Genomic DNA, 16,725 nt, shown 5'->3' on the forward strand with positions numbered 1-16,725 from the left:
TTTGCGACTTAAAATTTCATCTCCATTCGTTTCATGGAGGACATACTGCATTCTAAACGCGCAACTGCGCTCGCTACTACAAAAACTTTAAAATTCATAGCCTCTAATAAGCGACCCTTACAAATGCCTTGAGGGCCTGTCTGGCCACTTCAGCCTCTCTGTCGTCCAGAGCAACAAACCTCCCATACTCCAAAACGTAGTTTATGGACCTCCCAACCTCGTTGGAATCACGTATTGCCAACTTTACTAGGAAGCACATGCCGTTTCTCAAATATGTCCTTGCCATTATAACGCGTTGATCCCTTGGTCCTCTTGCCGTACGGCTGGGCTCCCAACCCCAAAGGTAGATGGGTCCATAGCGGACCATTTTGGCGTGGAAGCCGTGCTTTGGGTAATGAAACATAGTCGGAATGCCATCTAGTATCGTTTCAAATACTTCACATTGACTGGTTGAACCAATGGAAAGGTCGACAACTGACGGGAAGAACGAGTCTACGTTTACCCTCAACCTTGCAAATTCTGCATTAAAATCCCCTGTATGTTCCCAACCATTTGGTGTTCTCGATGCGGCAAACGTTGTTCTCCTTAACAATGAATCATCATAATATTCCAATGAGATTTGGGCGAGCGCTGGTGCCTTGTTTCTCAGGTGAATGGCTGCATAAATGAGCCTCTCATTTCCCTCTCCAGACCAAATGACGCCTTTTGAGGTTGTCAACCTCTTGATAGACACTCCATAGTCTGGAATCACAAGTCTGGTTTGCACATCGTCATAGTAGTAGTCAAAGAACCTGCAAAAAAATCTGCTGGGTTCTGCAATGTTGACAGAGGCGGCTTTTGGAAGAGGAAAGTATAGGGATCTCATACTTCTTGGAGTACCCATACCAGTTGAATGTATACCATCCGAGTGACCAGCGGCCATGTCTAACCGTTTGCGACGTTGACATTCGCACTCCTCATAAACTACCTCACCTCTCCTTTCCGCCTCCTCCCTAAGCCTGGCCATTCTATAGGCTGCCACTTTTCTCTCAATTTCCAAGGCAATTTTGTTCCTTAGATGTATCGCTCTCGCCTTTCTACTCAACCTGTCCAACTTTCTCCGAAACGCCAATCGATCGCGTACCCACCGAAAATGGTCTCTATAGAGGAAAAGGGTCTCCCTCTTATCTCTTCCTTCAATGTCCAATATGGTCAACACCGGCACCATTCCGTCAAAGTATACCAAAGCAGCCAAACAGACAGCGTCCTGAGACTTCCATACGACTTCACCGGCAAATGTCACTACTTTGGCAGCCACACCCTTTTTTGGCATACATACAAAGACAGGAACATAGCCATGTGACCCCTTCGTCACTCTGAATATCCTCGCGTCGATTATGCGATATACAAAGTTGTCTAGAGTAAATTCATCGGAACCTGTGCAACTGCAAAGTCTGGACAGGAAGACCAGGTAAAACAAAGCGAACGTCTTCATCTTCCTGTCATTTAGGGTCTCGTTGTGAATGAAGGGGAGAGTGACACCTTCACAGACATCTGGGGTGCCTCGGAGTCCATTCCCGGAAAATTGTCGTCATTTGGCCACCAAACGCAAAAATTTTGACTAAAGAGCAAAATGTGTGGAATTTGTGGGAAATGTAAGGCTATTCAGAGGAAAATTCCCCGAGGAATTTTCCGAGCCAAGGCCCACGGAAGCCCAGCCGCCGGAGCTCCCAGTCGTCTGTCATTTCCTCCATTTTGCACTTTTGACACCGTCTGCATATTCTTTGCTCTTACTGCCTACTGTATGTTGAGGATGGCCGGGCAAAATGCCTTCCATCCGCACGAATGCCCTGCACATTTGCTCTTCTCACTCGAGAACTTTTTGGCCTAAATTTCGGCGCCCCTCGACTCAATTTGTGGAGCACGTCATGTATCGTAATCTTTACAGTCTGTGGTTTAAATTTCTACTCTCTAGTCGCGGTATTTCATGAACTATATGCCATGTGTCTTGTCTACGTTTTGCGGTGGAAGATGTAGCGAAAATCGCTTTAAATCTCTCAATTGTGTAGTGTGAACTGGTTGGAATTGTGTTTGAGCTTGTGCCATGGAGTATTGTGTTGCAATGCTCATGGTGTTTTTATTCGCTTTCCGTAATTAGAGCATACTTGTAGTATACTCGTTCCTCCACATTAGTGCTAGTCTAGATTCATCCTGGCACATTAGATTCACTGGTAGTCTTGGTACTATGGAAGAGGGAGACTACTGACTCATTAGTAGACTTCTGGAGCACTAGTGTACAGAGGAACAAGAGTAGGATCATGAGTCAACAAAAGAGTGTCTTAAGGATCATCATGGATCCTTCAGAGGTCTAAACATTCATTCCTGCATATCTCTGTCATCCGTCCATGAATTAATAATGGATGGTGTACCATACCCCTGGAAGAAGAAGGAATATGCATGCAAGGATACTACCATTAGTTAAACATGCACACTCTAATGGAGTGTGAACAATATATTGAATTATGGAACTGCATTATTGGTAGTCCATAAATTCCTAAGGGGCATCCAATAAATACGCTCTAAAAGAGAGACTAATACATCAATGATGACCTTTATCACCATAACATCCTAGAGTATTCATGAGGAGTCATTATTTAGAAACTTGAACCCTTTGCCATTTACCATCTATCTTCCTGAAGTTTATTTCTATTACCTTATCCATTTTAATTTCTAATCCTAAAGTTTCTTTATCTCCAAAAACGCCAAGCTCTGCCCATGTACACTTGTGATCAGTGCCTGCAGGAGCTTCCCAGATGACATCTTTACCGTCCACTACTTTGGTTACAGTGGCCTTATCAATATCAAACGTGTGCAAACTTATCTTATCATCAGCAACAGTTTTATTATATTTACCAACTGAGTTGTCCTTCTTTGAAATGTCCAGGGTATCTTTGTCGACAGGTTTATCAGGATTAGCCTGTGCTTGTCCTTGTGAAACTTCCTGCTCCTTTTTGGTCGCTTCTGGAGCGTCTTTTGGTTTAGCAGTATCTCGCAGTTCCTTGAGCTTCTTCTTATGTTTATTCTCATTACCATTCTTCCATTTATTACCATCATGGTGCTTGCAGACCTTTTTAACCTTATTATTCTTATCCCTGGTAACAAGTACTGCAAGAGTAGGCTGGTCTCCATCGAGATACAAGACGGCAGAAGAACAGAATTTCTTCTTATCTTCCCAAACTGTCTGACCATCAAAGGTAAGTCTATCAGCTTTAACACCTTCCTTAGCGGTCAACTTTATGAGATTAAGACCATTCTCTTCTCCATTCTCGACGTTAAAGAGTGACTCATGTACCTTATCCAGGAAATGACTTACGGGTTCTTCAGATTTAGGAGATACTTCCTCGGTATGAGTTGGCACAGATTCACTCTCCTTTACCTCATTGGACCTCAACTCATTCTCTTCAGGCTGGACATCTTCAGATTCTTTCTCACTATCTCCTGGTGAAGGGGAGGATTCTGCAGGAGCCACTCTAGGGTCTTCTTCATCATTATTAGATTCTTCAGGGATGGATACTTCTGGTTCTATAGTAGGCTCGACTGGAACCTCTGGTAAAACCTCAGATTGTAATTCACTAAAATATTCTACGGGAGTCTCAGGTTCTTCTACTTTGGTCTCTGGTAAAGCCTCAACTTCTCCTAGCTCTTCTACATTAACTTCAGGCGCTTCCTCAACTATAGCATCTGGTAGATTCTCAGGTTCTTCTGCAGGAGCCTCTAGTAAATCTTTATCATCTTGAGGTTCCACATCCTCAGCGACAAGCTTGGGATTCTCTACATGAGCTTCTGAACCTGAGAATCCTTGCAATGGACATCCGAGGCTAGCAAAGTTAAGTTCAGCTGTATGTTCCTTTGGAGAGACTGGCTCCTCTAACTCCGGAAGACCTTTAACTCTTACAGTTACCAGCTTCCATTCTCCACTTACATTCTCATAATGCAATGTCTTGGATGGAAGACCCTTAACCCATACATGGAGAACAGCTCTTGTTCTATCACAAACACTTGTGAATAGTACATCACATCTCTCTTCTCCTTCAGCTTCCCAGAGAGTGACTCCACCATCTACTACCTTGCTGAATAGTTGTCCCTTGGGGAAGAATGAGTGGTGAACTACTCCATCCACAGTGCTTTCATAGTCTCTGGCCAATGAAGGATCAGGAGAAGAGAGGTCAAAGACAACCTCATCACAGCTAGACAGTCTCACTAGGAACAATACAGAGAAGACAGAAAGGAATCTCATCTTTGCAACAGTTTAAATTGAAATCATACAGGTGTGTTACTCTTCCTGGTGGATGGGGTGAAGAAGGAAGTGATGATAAGGAAGAAGCTGTATAGAGAGCAATTTTAGACTTACGCATTACCTTTTTTACTCCGTAGTAGCACTAATTTTGTGTAAACTACTGGCACATGGAGAGGGTCACACGAGAACTGTGAATGGTATAAACCTATTCGGTAGACCCGTGAATAGCCTATTTTGTTTCCACAATGACTCCCATAGTTGAAGAGATAAAACTGGTGATATGTTTATGGGTACAAAATGTTCTCCATAGATGCAAACTTTCCGTTTTCCGTACAGAAGGTTCATTCTCAGCTCTTCTTCCTTTGAGCATATGGTGTCACGCTTTACTTACCAAATCCCTCCATAGCTCTCCATTCTACATCATTCATAGCTGCACAACTTTCCCATTCCTACTCTCTAGACATCCATACAAAGCCATCACAAATAGCTACCATGTAGACGTACGAGAACAAACTACATTAAATCGGCACGGATGTTTCTGCAGTACTGGTCATGCATGCATAGTCGACTTCAGTACAAGAATGCAGCATGTTTTCCCATACCCTTGGTAGGTAGTAGAGACTCCTCTATAACCCTACCAGTATACCTTTCTACGAATCATATGTATAGACAATACTCCCCTCAGTTTCACATCCATGGAGATAATAAGCCCATATAAAAGTCCTTTCCTCAGATGCGAGATTGAACCCTTTGCCAGCTTCAAGCACGTACCGTGCATTGACTTTAATCCCATTGTTATACCAGGATAAAACGTCTATTGTGACGTTTTCAGCGCTTCTATCCCAAACAACTTCTCTGTTTAGCAGACTGCGCTCTTCCTCGACTATAAGTTTTCCGTCAAAGTATATCGTCCCAAAGACAAATTGATCCTTAAGGTCTTCGTCCACAGCGTATGTTATGCGTAAAGGTTTCCCATTTCGTCCATCAGTCTCTGAATGCAATGGCTTTCTATCTATAACTGGTTCCATTGTGGACCTCAGTTTGATGATAGCATCCCTTTCCTCCTTTACAACGTCCAATTTTACGGGTGTTCTGTAATGTTGCACATATTTTGGGTCTCCTCTCGTCCTTCTAAACTCGTCAATGCGACAAGAATATTCGTTCCCATTCGCATACTTACTCAGAATCCTCACCAAGTAGACATTGTATCGGTCTATAATATCGACGTATTTGTCAACGCATGTAGAATCCCCCTCCATTATAATGTGTTCCCCGTCACTCACTCTACCAATGATGTAGATCCCCTTGAGGTATTGCTTAATTTGGTATAATGCATAGTCCTTATCCCACCTGGGCGAACGATATTCCATCTGGTCTGGCACGTCCTTGGAAATGTCAAGATTCACAAGAATCTTCTCAGGTTTTACCGGAGCTCCCAAAGCGCCAGTACATAGCGAGGCAAATAGGATGAGTCTTGTGAAACTTCTCATCTTGAGTTCCTCTATCTCCTTCCAAAAGTCCGAACTGTAAGGTCTCCAGGGGTAACGTATAATGATCTACAGCCTATGACGGCTTAATTAGTGCTAGATAATCTACTCATAAAACAGCTTAGTTTGTCCAATCAAACGGGTGTAACTTGTGCGTAGTATTTATATTGTAATTACCAATTCTGAGGTGAGTAGCCAAAGGAGCTGCATGTAGCGATGGCAGTAAGTGTCCGGATTTTTGAATGAAGTTTACCATGCGGATAATCTCTGGGATAGTGAGGTCCCGTTCTTATTTCCCTAAAGATTAATGGGGGCTTAGAGGCCCAAACATCGTTACTCTAGACATCTGGATAAGGAGTTGTGAGCGAGATAAGCCATGGAGTATGGATAAATGCGAATGGAAGCTGGAGTGAGTAAAAAGGTCTACAAATGAAATTGTTGTAGCAATATCTCCTGAACTGACTGTCTACACTATCTCATTCTTCCTTTGCTTTCATGACCGGAATGCCCATTAAAAAGTAGCCTTTTGAGAGATGTATTTTGCTACTTAGAGACCTTTACTGTATCTCCTATCTACTCATCCTCCCCTATACCAATGGGTTCTCTCTAGTGACCTCCACCAAACCTGCATGTAGCACTGTCTGGCCATATGGTCCATTGATACAGTCATGGACTCGGTGGAATTTTATGGAGAGTGAATAGATATTGAGGTTGTATCGACTGACGTGAGTGTTGATTGTACTACTTAAGACTGTATCGATATTTGCTCATATTGTTCTGTGGATAATCTCTGACGGTAAGTTACTTGTAAGAGGGAGGATGAATGAATGGTTGTCTAAAATGATACTGGTTTAAGCCTTTGGTTATACCTCTTCTTATAATGGAGGATGAGTGGAGATGGCGATGGGCTTACGCTGGAGCTAGATATACACTGTAGTGGAGATGAAGGTACACAATGTAATTGCACTAAGATTGACAGCATTAGTCCCAGAAAAGATGTTAGCCCTGATAGTGCCATCGGGTTTTTCGCTCTTACTCATTTCATCCATGAAGGACAGACGTTCATCCTTAAGAAAGATATAGGTGGTAATCAGAGTATAGATGGTGGACCGGTCAAGGATGTTGAGAGTGTATCCGTATATTACTGGGGTGGAAATGAGCATGAGTATTGTGAGACTCCTCTTCTTTTAAAAATTACTGAGAAGAACAATCCCATACCAAGATATTACAAAAGGTATAAGGAAGGAGAATTAGTAGGGCATGATTCGAAGATCTGGAAATACTATGACAACCCTAATAACATATCCCTACAAGATTTGTTAAATGAAAGAAACCTCGGTATAAATAATCTCCTCTTTCTTAATCTTAATGATCCTACAACACCTTTTAAATCTGAGTCTGATTTTTCAAAGGATATAAAAGCAGAGCCTGTTGGAGGAGGTGGTCCAAAACCCCTTACTGGTACTAACTACATTGTTAAGGAATATGAAGTTCGTGGGACCAGAACCAGAATTTCCAGAGTAACCTATAATGGAGTAGATACTAGTGGAATTATTCCTCCTCCAGGTCCAGTTTCTATGGTTAGATTATTCTCATACTCAGAGAGCGCAGGTGCCAGCGTTCCCCTAATGTTACAGTTTATGCAAAAAACTGGAGGTTCAGAATGGTTTTATAGCACACACAAGGATGGATGGGGAAGAGTTTATGACCCTTCTGGATTTTATAATGTTCTCAATCAACCTACCGAACGTCTTTCCAAGGAACTTGACAACATTAACTGTAAACATTACAGTGCAGTTGCTCTGAATCTCACCAAAAGTAATTCTACGAATCACGCTAAGAAACGTCCCAATGGAAAAGGCTACTGTTGTCGTTACCATAGTGGTACTGAAAAGAGGGTCACTGTTAAGCGAAAGAAAGTTTTCTGTAAAGCTCCGGGTCATAACGCCTCAGGTTCCATTTACTACTATAAACATTCCGTTCAAGGACAGAAAATAGCTGCCATCTATTATAAGGATGGCAGTGAAAGGAAAAATATAAAATTAACTGGGTCATATTTACCAATAGATGGTGTGAAGAGCGTTTCTGTGTTCTACTGTAAATACGACACTCCAGTGTTGATATATATCGCAGGTGAAACTCAGGAAGTTAGTAAATGGTACAAGAGACAGAATAAGAGTAGTCATGTTTGGACACAAGTCCCTGATGTTCTCCAAGGCATAACACCAGATAAATTAAGTAATATCAAAGACTGTACTGACGGAAATTTTGAACAACTTGTTAAGGTACTAAATGAGTTTGGGCATTCAGTGTATAAACCATGTAATACCACTTCTCCACCTGCTCATACTACTCCTGGAGAAACTGCTAAAGAAGCTCAAGATGATCCTAATCATGGTGGAACCTCTCTTACTGATACTCTTAAAGCCGTTTCAGCTAGTCTAACTGACGACTCTACTAACATTATTGTCTCTGTAACTACGGGCATTCTTGTTACTTCTGCCTTAGCTTGTTTTGCGGGATTCAAACTCTATAATCGCTATAAAGGAGACCCTTGGGTTAGATACGGTTATCCTATAGAGTGTTTAAAGAATGTACCATATTGAGTATGCATAGACTCTTGGAGCTCATTCCTTCCATCCTCACCATCTCTTTGCTCACACCAGTTGAGGCATTAATGGGTTACTACTATGGAAGAATGAGGGGAGGATAGAGGGGAACCAGCATGGTATAGATGTTAGTAAAGATGGAGGACGTGGAAGTAAAGGAGTTGAAACAGATGAGAATGGATACTATTACGATAGTGATGATGGAAGAGTTAATCTGACGGATGACTGGTACCCTGACCCAGAAGGGACTTACAGGAAGATTACTCATAGCCTTGAAGGAGGGTATAAAATAGGGAGTATTTTACATAATGGCATTTCTCAAACTCTAGTCCCTAACAATCTTTCAAAATATCCAAGTGTCTCAGTCTACTACTGGTCAGAAGATATCACTTTCAGCCATCCTCTCCTCATTCAACTTGGAAATGGAGACTCCTCGGTTTATTACACTGATCCAGGTGGTGGTAATTGGAACCAGCAAAGAGACATAACTGCTGATAAACTCAGGGAGGAGTTTAACAGGCAGAACTGCACAAGGAACGAAGCTCACGTTATAAATCTTACAGAGAAGAGTGATGGTACCAGTTATAATTGTCCCAGTTGCTCCAAGGTCGTTCAACTTTCATCCCAAAATGGGTCAAATTACAACTACTCTATACATACACATTTCAATGGTCTTCCGAGACTAAATTATGTAATTATATGATCGGTAATTTTCCTGTTTGAGGACCCATAATTGTATGCTGGAATACTCTTGCACATACCCATTCCACTATCCTGTAATGCATTTGCAAATATAACCCTTGGCCAACTATATGGCAAAGTAACTTCAGGGATTGACTACCTACCATCCATCAAGTTTATGGACTCTAACTATCTTCATGTAAATGTACTATTCGATCTGTTTAAGGTGTTAATATCATGTAAGTCGATAAGTTTAGATTCTCTATAAGCTGTAGTACCACCAGAAGTAGAAATAGGCTAATTTACTTTTTTTTCACAATTACATTCCTGCATTTACCCGTCTTTATGATGAAATGTACTTTGTATTTACACAGGATATTTCACATTTTAAAAACCACAATTTACCTTTATACAAACTTGCAGAATCATCATCTACTCGGCCGATTTCTTTGATCCGGCCTTCATAGATAGGGATGCCAATCTCATTCGCATGTATTTGTTGATAAAATCTCTCTTTGTGATCTTGGTCCACGACCCTTCCACTTGTTCAAACGTGGCTACTTCTGATTTCCCAGAGTTGTTGATGTTTACATAGAGCAGCTTGACCTCTCCTTGGACCAACAAGAGTGCGATCATGCATTCCTGCTTCTTCTTTGCCTTCCAAAGCTCCTTATCGTCATGCTTGATGGCTACGATTTTACACTCTTCCCTGGGAGTGTACTCCTTGCATGTAACCCCGTCATTGTTCAACACCCTGACGTTTACTTTATCATCATTTGGACTCATCAAATTGAGGGAGTATTCCTCTTCTTTCACTTGTCCACCAACTTGCTCGTTGATTATTTCTATACCTTCTTCAGCGTCTCCTCCAGAGCAACACCTCAAACACCGGGGCCAGCCGGCACTGCAGAGTTTAATGGCGGCAAGAATGGGTAATAGAATGTAGAGTCTCATGTTTGCATTCCTTCTCGGAAGATTAAATGGTGAGGGCATCTCTGAAAAAATGGCGAGAATGAAGGACAGAGGAGTACAGAGGGCAATGTGCTGCCGATGGCATAAGTCTTGAGCGTAGAGAACGCGATTGTATGGGATAATAGAAGACTTCCAAGTCCAAAAATGTCCACAGTACTTTACAAGAGTGAGGACAACCCCTGCATGCAGGGCCATATTTGTCACCCCTCCAAGTTGTCCATTGGGCAAAATATTCACTCTTCACAGAACTTGAGCATTTAAACGAGACACTTACCAAAATGGTCTCTTTAAACCACTCTAAGAAACCATTTAGGTAGAGCCAGTCTGCAGGAAACTTGGCTACTCCTCCTCATTCATTCAGTTACCCTCGCAGGTCTATAAACGTCCTTTTGCTATCTCTGACGTAAAACTTGTCAAATTCCCCGCTTATAAACCTATAGTTTATAACGACTTCGCTCCAGTTTGTGTATCGTGAAATGGTCATTATACGAGGATGCTCTATTCCACCTTCCCAAATGATCTCCTTACTTATCAGCCCTTCAGTTAAATCCTCCACGAGATATTGGCCATATTTCACCCTGCCAAGTACAAAGTCGTCCTGTACCTCCTTTTGGATACGGTACCTCATGGGTATGAGTTCCAGGTTTTCCGGGATGCCGTCCAAATCCCTCAAACTTTCTATGTTCCCGTCTATAGTCTTCCAGTCTGTTACGAAGTCCACACATATATATTGACTACTTTCTTGAGAAAGCAGGTCTATATCCATTGGTATTCGATTGAGTCTTCTATATCCCGAATCTCCATGGCCCTTTACATATTCGTTGACTGTACTAACATGCGCTCCAGTTGACCTGTTTCTTGTAATGATTCTGAGATATCTGCTATCGTCTTCTCTTATTACATGAAGAACATATCGACTAACACTCATCGGAGACCCCTCAATTATTAGCTCTTCTGTAAATTGTGTGTTTATGATGAATTTATGCTATTGAATAAACAAGAGTAAGAACGGGAATGAATGAGTAGAGTATGACAGAGATATGCAGGAATGAATGTTTAGACCTCTGAAGGATCCAAGATGATCCTTAAGACACTCTTTTGTTGACTCCTGATCCTACTCTTTTTCTTATGTACACTACTGATTCAAGCTCCTCCCTCTTGTACAGTACAAAGATGACCAGTGAATCTAATGTGCCAGGATGAATCTAGACTAGCACTAATGTGGAGGATCGAGTAGAGAACATTGATGAGGTGTCAGAACGAGTATCATCTATAGACCACTCACTCCAAATCTATAATCTACTCACAATATTCTACAGGGAACCGATATAAATGAACAAACCTTTATCATAGACAGCCCCTAGAATATGTGTATGCCTACGACTGTGTTGAATGATATAATTAATGCCACCAAAAAATTTTGCAGACGGGATAGTTGTAATTCTTGCTGGTCGTTGCCCAGACAAATTTATATCTATTGGAACCTTTTCTTTCTGGAGTATACTATAAACCCTGTCTATTCGTAAGACTCCCAATAATAGCAATAAATGAGTCATGAAGACCATCATTTTCCCGCAGATCATGGACGTCTTACCCTGCGACATTTATGAAAATAAAATAAATTGCGTACCTTTAATGTCTTGATACATCCGAATTATGTTGGTGCGGATAACGCGTAAATTTATAATGCATGCACCACCTTTATAAAACATTGAGGTTGTGTGGTGAGAATGGATCTCGGTATTTGGAGGGGATAGCCTCATAAAGAGTTTGGTTTCGACAGTGATTTATGAGCAACCAAGGTTATGCGCAAGCTTAAAGACCATAAAATAATGCGGTCAAACATCGATGGACGACCCAGTCCAGACACGGGTTAGGGAAACTCGCTTCTCACATGGAGACAGTCATTACTCGATACTCGTAGACAACAGGTTAGAGTCCATCGGTACATATAGCCGCCTAATATAGATAAACTAAAAATGAAAGCTACTTATCTATAACATTACACGACGCGAAAGTCTTGTTCCACTCTCTAGCCAGAGCTTCAGCTCCACTGCGATCGACTTTAAAATGGTTTGCAACGTTTGCATCAAGGGGATCGTCCGGTTCTGGAGCGGAAAGTAGAGCTTGTATACTTAGTAAAACAGTCCTGATTTGTAGAGCAGGACTCCATTTATCCTTTAGAATATCCAAACAGATTCTTCCAATTTTATCAATGTTTGGATGATAAATACTTGTCAGAAACCGCACCTTTGGTGGTTCCATCGGGTACTGCTCCGGCAAAAAGAGTTCCAAAAGGTAAACTCCACCCTCGTAAGGAGTACCATCCGGACCTCTCATGTGAATCTTGAAATGACGATCATTCCCAGGATATAACTCAGCCTTTATCCCCGGTGCTACATGTTTTTGTTAAATGTGAAGATACGAGTGAAACGAGTATGCGAAGCATGAGCGTAGCGAATATCCGACTGTAAGGAGCTCTTCTGTCTAGTAGGATTAAGGTCATCACTGGAGTGAAACGGAAGGAAGAATGACCTACCGACGTCGGAGAATCTTTAGATGGCAGGGATGGAGTCCAGAAGGAGTACTGGACGACCGTAGGAAGTCTCTAGAATGAGCGTATCGAATAGAGAACTGGAGAGTGTACAGAGTATGGACACTACTGATTCAAAGGTACCATTATGAGTCAGTGGTCTCCCTCTTGTACAGCGTAGAGACTACCAGTGAGTCAAAGGTGTCAGAACGAATACCACCATCATATTCCACCAAAAAACGTTCATTCACCTACATTCCATCCACTTTGCGGCAGATTCACTGCCCTATCCGCTACGCTACACTAGCAGTCACCTCAGGGTGGCATAGCTACCGCTAATTTTGCAAATTTCCATCAAACTTACGTGAATCTGTTGCGAGGCTTTCGGTTTCCTTGATGATCCTTTTGGATGCCATCCTTTTCTTTGAGTCCAAAAACTACCGAGTGAGACCAAAATATTGTAACCTCTGTTACACCTCGTTTAAACTTGGATGAACATCAGGGGTAGCATTTTATGATATTGGCTCGGTTTGGCACACCTGGATGTGTACTCCCCATAAGGGCACCCGATAGTGTCGTTTTTGGCTTTACTCTCCACTAAACGACGTCCAAATTGGAAACTAGACATCTGGTTGGATTCTAAACGCACCAACAAGGTAAGTTGCGTCGCAGCGGGCCACAAGACAGTGGAATGTGTAATGGGAACGCGCAGGCAGGACGGCAATCTGAGGGACGGAAGAGGAATAGACACTAGCGCCGCTATATTCGCAATTTGGCGCACTAATGTAACACATCAGAGGAGGCATCGCAGACCCTGAGACCAATGGAATGAAAAGAGGCGCCCCTTGTGTGTACTCCCCAGACAACGTCTTCCTGGCATTTGCTCCCCCTTTGCCACAACATTTGCACCTCATTACAAGGAATTTACAGATGAGTCAATATTCCGGCACCGATGGGTTCGTCTCGAGCACCCAGAGCTCACTGCTCAACCATACCATGGAAGCAACACAACGAACGTCTCAAGATGCACACTTTACACAAGAATCTGGTAAGTTTAATGCGGAGTATACGAGTGAAACGAGTATAATGTGAGCTATGGAATAGCGAACACCGTCGTTAGACGGAGTCCCGAAGAATGAGGGACTAGAGTGACTGGAGGGAGCTCTGCAGTGACCTCTGGGAGCATAAGGAAGAGAAGTTACCTGCGACAATGAGGGTGTGGCTGGTGTTGTCTACTCTAGATTCATTCTGGTACATTAGACTCACTGGTCATTTTGGTACTGTACAAGAGGGAGACTACTGACTCAACATGGTACCTTTGAATCAGTGGACCCCTACTCTTCTTTAAGCTCCTGTTAGTCGCTCTAGCTCCTATACTGCGTATACTCGCATACTACACACCAATACACATTCATACAGACCCATTCCTTTACAATGCATTGTCTACCAAGCAATCGGAGCTTTCGATAGATCGTCGCCTTGCAAAGTTAAATCAGGATGTCCTTGCAGAGTATGAAGAGGCTAGACAAGCTCTGCTAACAAACCAACAGAGTTATAGAGCACTGGTTGAGAGGTTCCTAACCTTTGCCTCTGAAAGCAAGCAAATTTACACAAAAACAGCAGAATTATATGAACAGACCTCTAAGCAATGGATTACAGAGGATGGTGGAGACATTCATCCTCCACTACACCTCCGCCTTGTTATAAACGTTAGCATTTTATATGCCAAAGCAGATAAAGAGGCGCTCACCAAATTGCTTTTGAAGAGCCCATATGTAGCATATCAAGCATTTGAAGATGCTATTGCTGAAATTTGGAAGGGATTTGATACTAAAATCGCCCTTCCATCCCCAAAGCTTGGTATTTGTGGGTGGCTTGGTCGTCATCATGTTACACCAAGAGGTCTGTCATCCTCAATGATAAACACATTAATCGCCGTTGAAGGAGTTGTCAACAAATGTTCTACAGTTTCTCCAAAGCTTTCCCAATCCGTCTACGTTGGGGAGCCACTTTATGACACCATGAACCTTAAAGAAAAGAGCGTATACGTTCGCCCTCATTATGACTTGACAGATTTCACAAAGACCATCATGGACAATGGAGCTCCACCTCCAGTTGATCCTCTTGGTGAAGTTGTACATAGACAAGAAATTGGTCTTAGTACATACAGGAATTACCAAACATTTGTAATCCAAGAGGCTCCAGAAGACTCCAGCATAGGACAGATGCCAAGATACGTATCTGTAATTGTACAAGACGATTTGTGCAATGTCATTAAGTGCGGTGATAGAGTACGTGTTTGGGGAATTTACAGGACTGCCACTGGCAAGGCTGATCATACAAACACTGGTATTGGTCGCCCATTTTTGGTTGCCAACAACATTGCAGTAAAGGATAAAACAACTTCTGTTCACATAACCTCTGAGGATATTAGAAAGTTCCATCTTCTCGCAAGTAGAGACGATGTTTTGGCTTGTCTCACACGCTCAATCGCACCTTCAATTTGTGGCCATGAAATTGTAAAGCGTGGCATTCTCCTACAACTTGTTGGAGGTCGCGAATGTGATGGTGGAAGAGGAGACGGTGGTCACAGGATTAGGGGAGATATCCACGTGCTTTTGGTGGGTGATCCAGGTTGTGGTAAGTCACAGCTTTTGAGGTACGTGATGGCTCTCATGCCAAATACGGTCAGTACCACTGGAAGAGGCTCCACTGGCGTAGGTCTTACTGCAGCAGTTGTTCAGGATGAATCTGGAGAACGCCGTGTTGAAGGAGGTGCTATGGTTATGGGTGATCGTCGTATAGTTTGCATTGACGAATTTGATAAGATGCCTACGTCGGATAGGGTCGCAATTCATGAAGTACTGGAACAACAAACAGTTACTGTTGCCAAAGCTGGAATACATACTACACTTAACGCACGTTGCACCGTTTTGGCTGCTGCAAATCCACTTTATGGATGTTGGAGTGATGATTTGGACCTCACACAACAGTTGCACTTTGAAAAATCACTCTTGTCTCGTTTCGATTTGATTTACATCATCAGAGATGCAAGCACAGAGGTTCAGGATGATAAGATTTCGGAGGCCATTTTGCGAAACATTACACAAAAATCAAAGCCAATTAGAGTTGCAAGAACAAAGACTGGAAACTCATGTGTAATTCAGCCCAGAGATGAAGACCTGAACCAGAGCATCCACTACAATATGTTGACAAATGGTGAAAGGACAATCCAGGAAGAACACAGGACCCCCAAAAAGATGAGGCTTTCTGGTAATGTCGACGATGTTTTCCGCAATCGCTCAGAAATGACATACATTGATGCCCTAGGAAGGGAGTATGATATCCTGGACTCAGACTTCCTCAGAAAGTATGTATACTATTGCAAGAATGTATACTACCGGGAGATGGAAGCTACAAAGGGATGGAAACCATATCCGGAAATTTCTGAAACCGCAATGGAGGAGATTAAGAATTTGTATATTGAGCTCAGGGAAAAGGTCAGGACAACAAAATGCCTTCAGACAGTTTCCCCAAGAACTCTCGAGGCCATTATCCGTCTCTCGACCGCCCATGCCAAGCTCAAGTTGAACAGATGGGTAACGAAGGAAAATGTACAAGCAGTAAGAATACTGCTTAACCATACACTCTTTGGAGAAGCAATTCCAGATGAAGATGAAATTGGTGAGGAAGAACCAGATGACGATAGTGACTATGGACCAGCAAAGTCCCCAAGAAAGAAGAGGACTAGAGGCCGCAAAAAGACAAGCAAAAGAAGCGAGACCTTGTACGAAGAGACACCACAGGGACATACCCTAGAGGATGTACAAGCCATTGAAGATGTAGAGCCAATGGATGAAGATGGAACCACTCCCTATGGAGGCACAGCTCTCGATCAAGACGAAGAGGATCCATCAACCCTCCACTCTGCAACTCTTCCTAGCCAAATTTCGGACGAGCATACAGTGACTCTCTTGACATGCCTAAAGAATTTGGATGCAGGAGATGGTGTAGACTTGACAGACTTGTATATTGCCTTTAAAAAGCACGCTCAGATTTCAATGAACGACTTCAAGGCACTTTTACAAGGACTTCACAATTCTGAAAATGCACCCATTGTATATTCAGAGGATGACAATCGTATTTATAGCTGCTAGCTCTTAATAT

At 42.5% G+C, this 16,725-nt stretch overlaps 8 protein-coding genes across 8 annotated transcripts; 2 read left to right on the plus strand and 6 right to left on the minus strand.

Annotated features, from left to right (window-relative positions):
- Positions 1-103: 103 nt before the first annotated feature.
- BEWA_028260 (signal peptide-containing protein) lies at positions 104-1,474 on the minus strand (the record flags this gene model as incomplete). The annotated part of the gene is made up of 1 exon (XM_004829586.1): positions 104-1,474. One exon carries the CDS (start codon positions 1,472-1,474, stop codon positions 104-106), a length of 1,371 nt encoding a protein of 456 aa, XP_004829643.1.
- A 1,155-nt stretch (positions 1,475-2,629) lies between these two features.
- On the minus strand, positions 2,630-4,276 carry BEWA_028270 (signal peptide-containing protein; the record flags this gene model as incomplete). Its single annotated transcript, XM_004829587.1, has 1 exon — positions 2,630-4,276. One exon carries the CDS (start codon positions 4,274-4,276, stop codon positions 2,630-2,632), a length of 1,647 nt encoding a protein of 548 aa, XP_004829644.1.
- Positions 4,277-4,926: 650 nt separating this feature from the next.
- Positions 4,927-5,766, minus strand: BEWA_028280 (signal peptide-containing protein; the record flags this gene model as incomplete). The annotated part of the gene is made up of 1 exon (XM_004829588.1): positions 4,927-5,766. The coding sequence occupies one exon, from the start codon at positions 5,764-5,766 to the stop codon at positions 4,927-4,929; it is 840 nt and encodes a 279-aa protein (XP_004829645.1).
- An 884-nt stretch (positions 5,767-6,650) lies between these two features.
- On the plus strand, positions 6,651-8,369 carry BEWA_028290 (hypothetical protein; the record flags this gene model as incomplete). The annotated part of the gene is made up of 1 exon (XM_004829589.1): positions 6,651-8,369. One exon carries the CDS (start codon positions 6,651-6,653, stop codon positions 8,367-8,369), a length of 1,719 nt encoding a protein of 572 aa, XP_004829646.1.
- Positions 8,370-9,485: 1,116 nt separating this feature from the next.
- On the minus strand, positions 9,486-10,220 carry BEWA_028300 (hypothetical protein; the record flags this gene model as incomplete). Its single annotated transcript, XM_004829590.1, has 1 exon — positions 9,486-10,220. One exon carries the CDS (start codon positions 10,218-10,220, stop codon positions 9,486-9,488), a length of 735 nt encoding a protein of 244 aa, XP_004829647.1.
- Positions 10,221-10,386: 166 nt separating this feature from the next.
- BEWA_028310 (hypothetical protein) lies at positions 10,387-11,629 on the minus strand (the record flags this gene model as incomplete). Its single annotated transcript, XM_004829591.1, has 2 exons — positions 10,387-10,979; positions 11,368-11,629. The coding sequence occupies 2 exons, from the start codon at positions 11,627-11,629 to the stop codon at positions 10,387-10,389; spliced, it is 855 nt and encodes a 284-aa protein (XP_004829648.1).
- Positions 11,630-12,011: 382 nt separating this feature from the next.
- On the minus strand, positions 12,012-12,974 carry BEWA_028320 (ubiquitin-conjugating enzyme E2, putative; the record flags this gene model as incomplete). The annotated part of the gene is made up of 2 exons (XM_004829592.1): positions 12,012-12,421; positions 12,923-12,974. 2 exons carry the CDS (start codon positions 12,972-12,974, stop codon positions 12,012-12,014), a joined length of 462 nt encoding a protein of 153 aa, XP_004829649.1.
- Positions 12,975-13,768: 794 nt separating this feature from the next.
- BEWA_028330 (DNA replication licensing factor MCM3, putative) lies at positions 13,769-16,715 on the plus strand (the record flags this gene model as incomplete). Its single annotated transcript, XM_004829593.1, has 2 exons — positions 13,769-13,826; positions 13,978-16,715. The coding sequence occupies 2 exons, from the start codon at positions 13,769-13,771 to the stop codon at positions 16,713-16,715; spliced, it is 2,796 nt and encodes a 931-aa protein (XP_004829650.1).
- Between the last annotated feature and the right edge of the window lie 10 nt (positions 16,716-16,725).

The sequence above is a fragment of the Theileria equi genome, chromosome 1, assembly GCF_000342415.1.
Source record: "Theileria equi strain WA chromosome 1, complete sequence".
Classification (NCBI taxonomy): domain Eukaryota; phylum Apicomplexa; class Aconoidasida; order Piroplasmida; family Theileriidae; genus Theileria; species Theileria equi.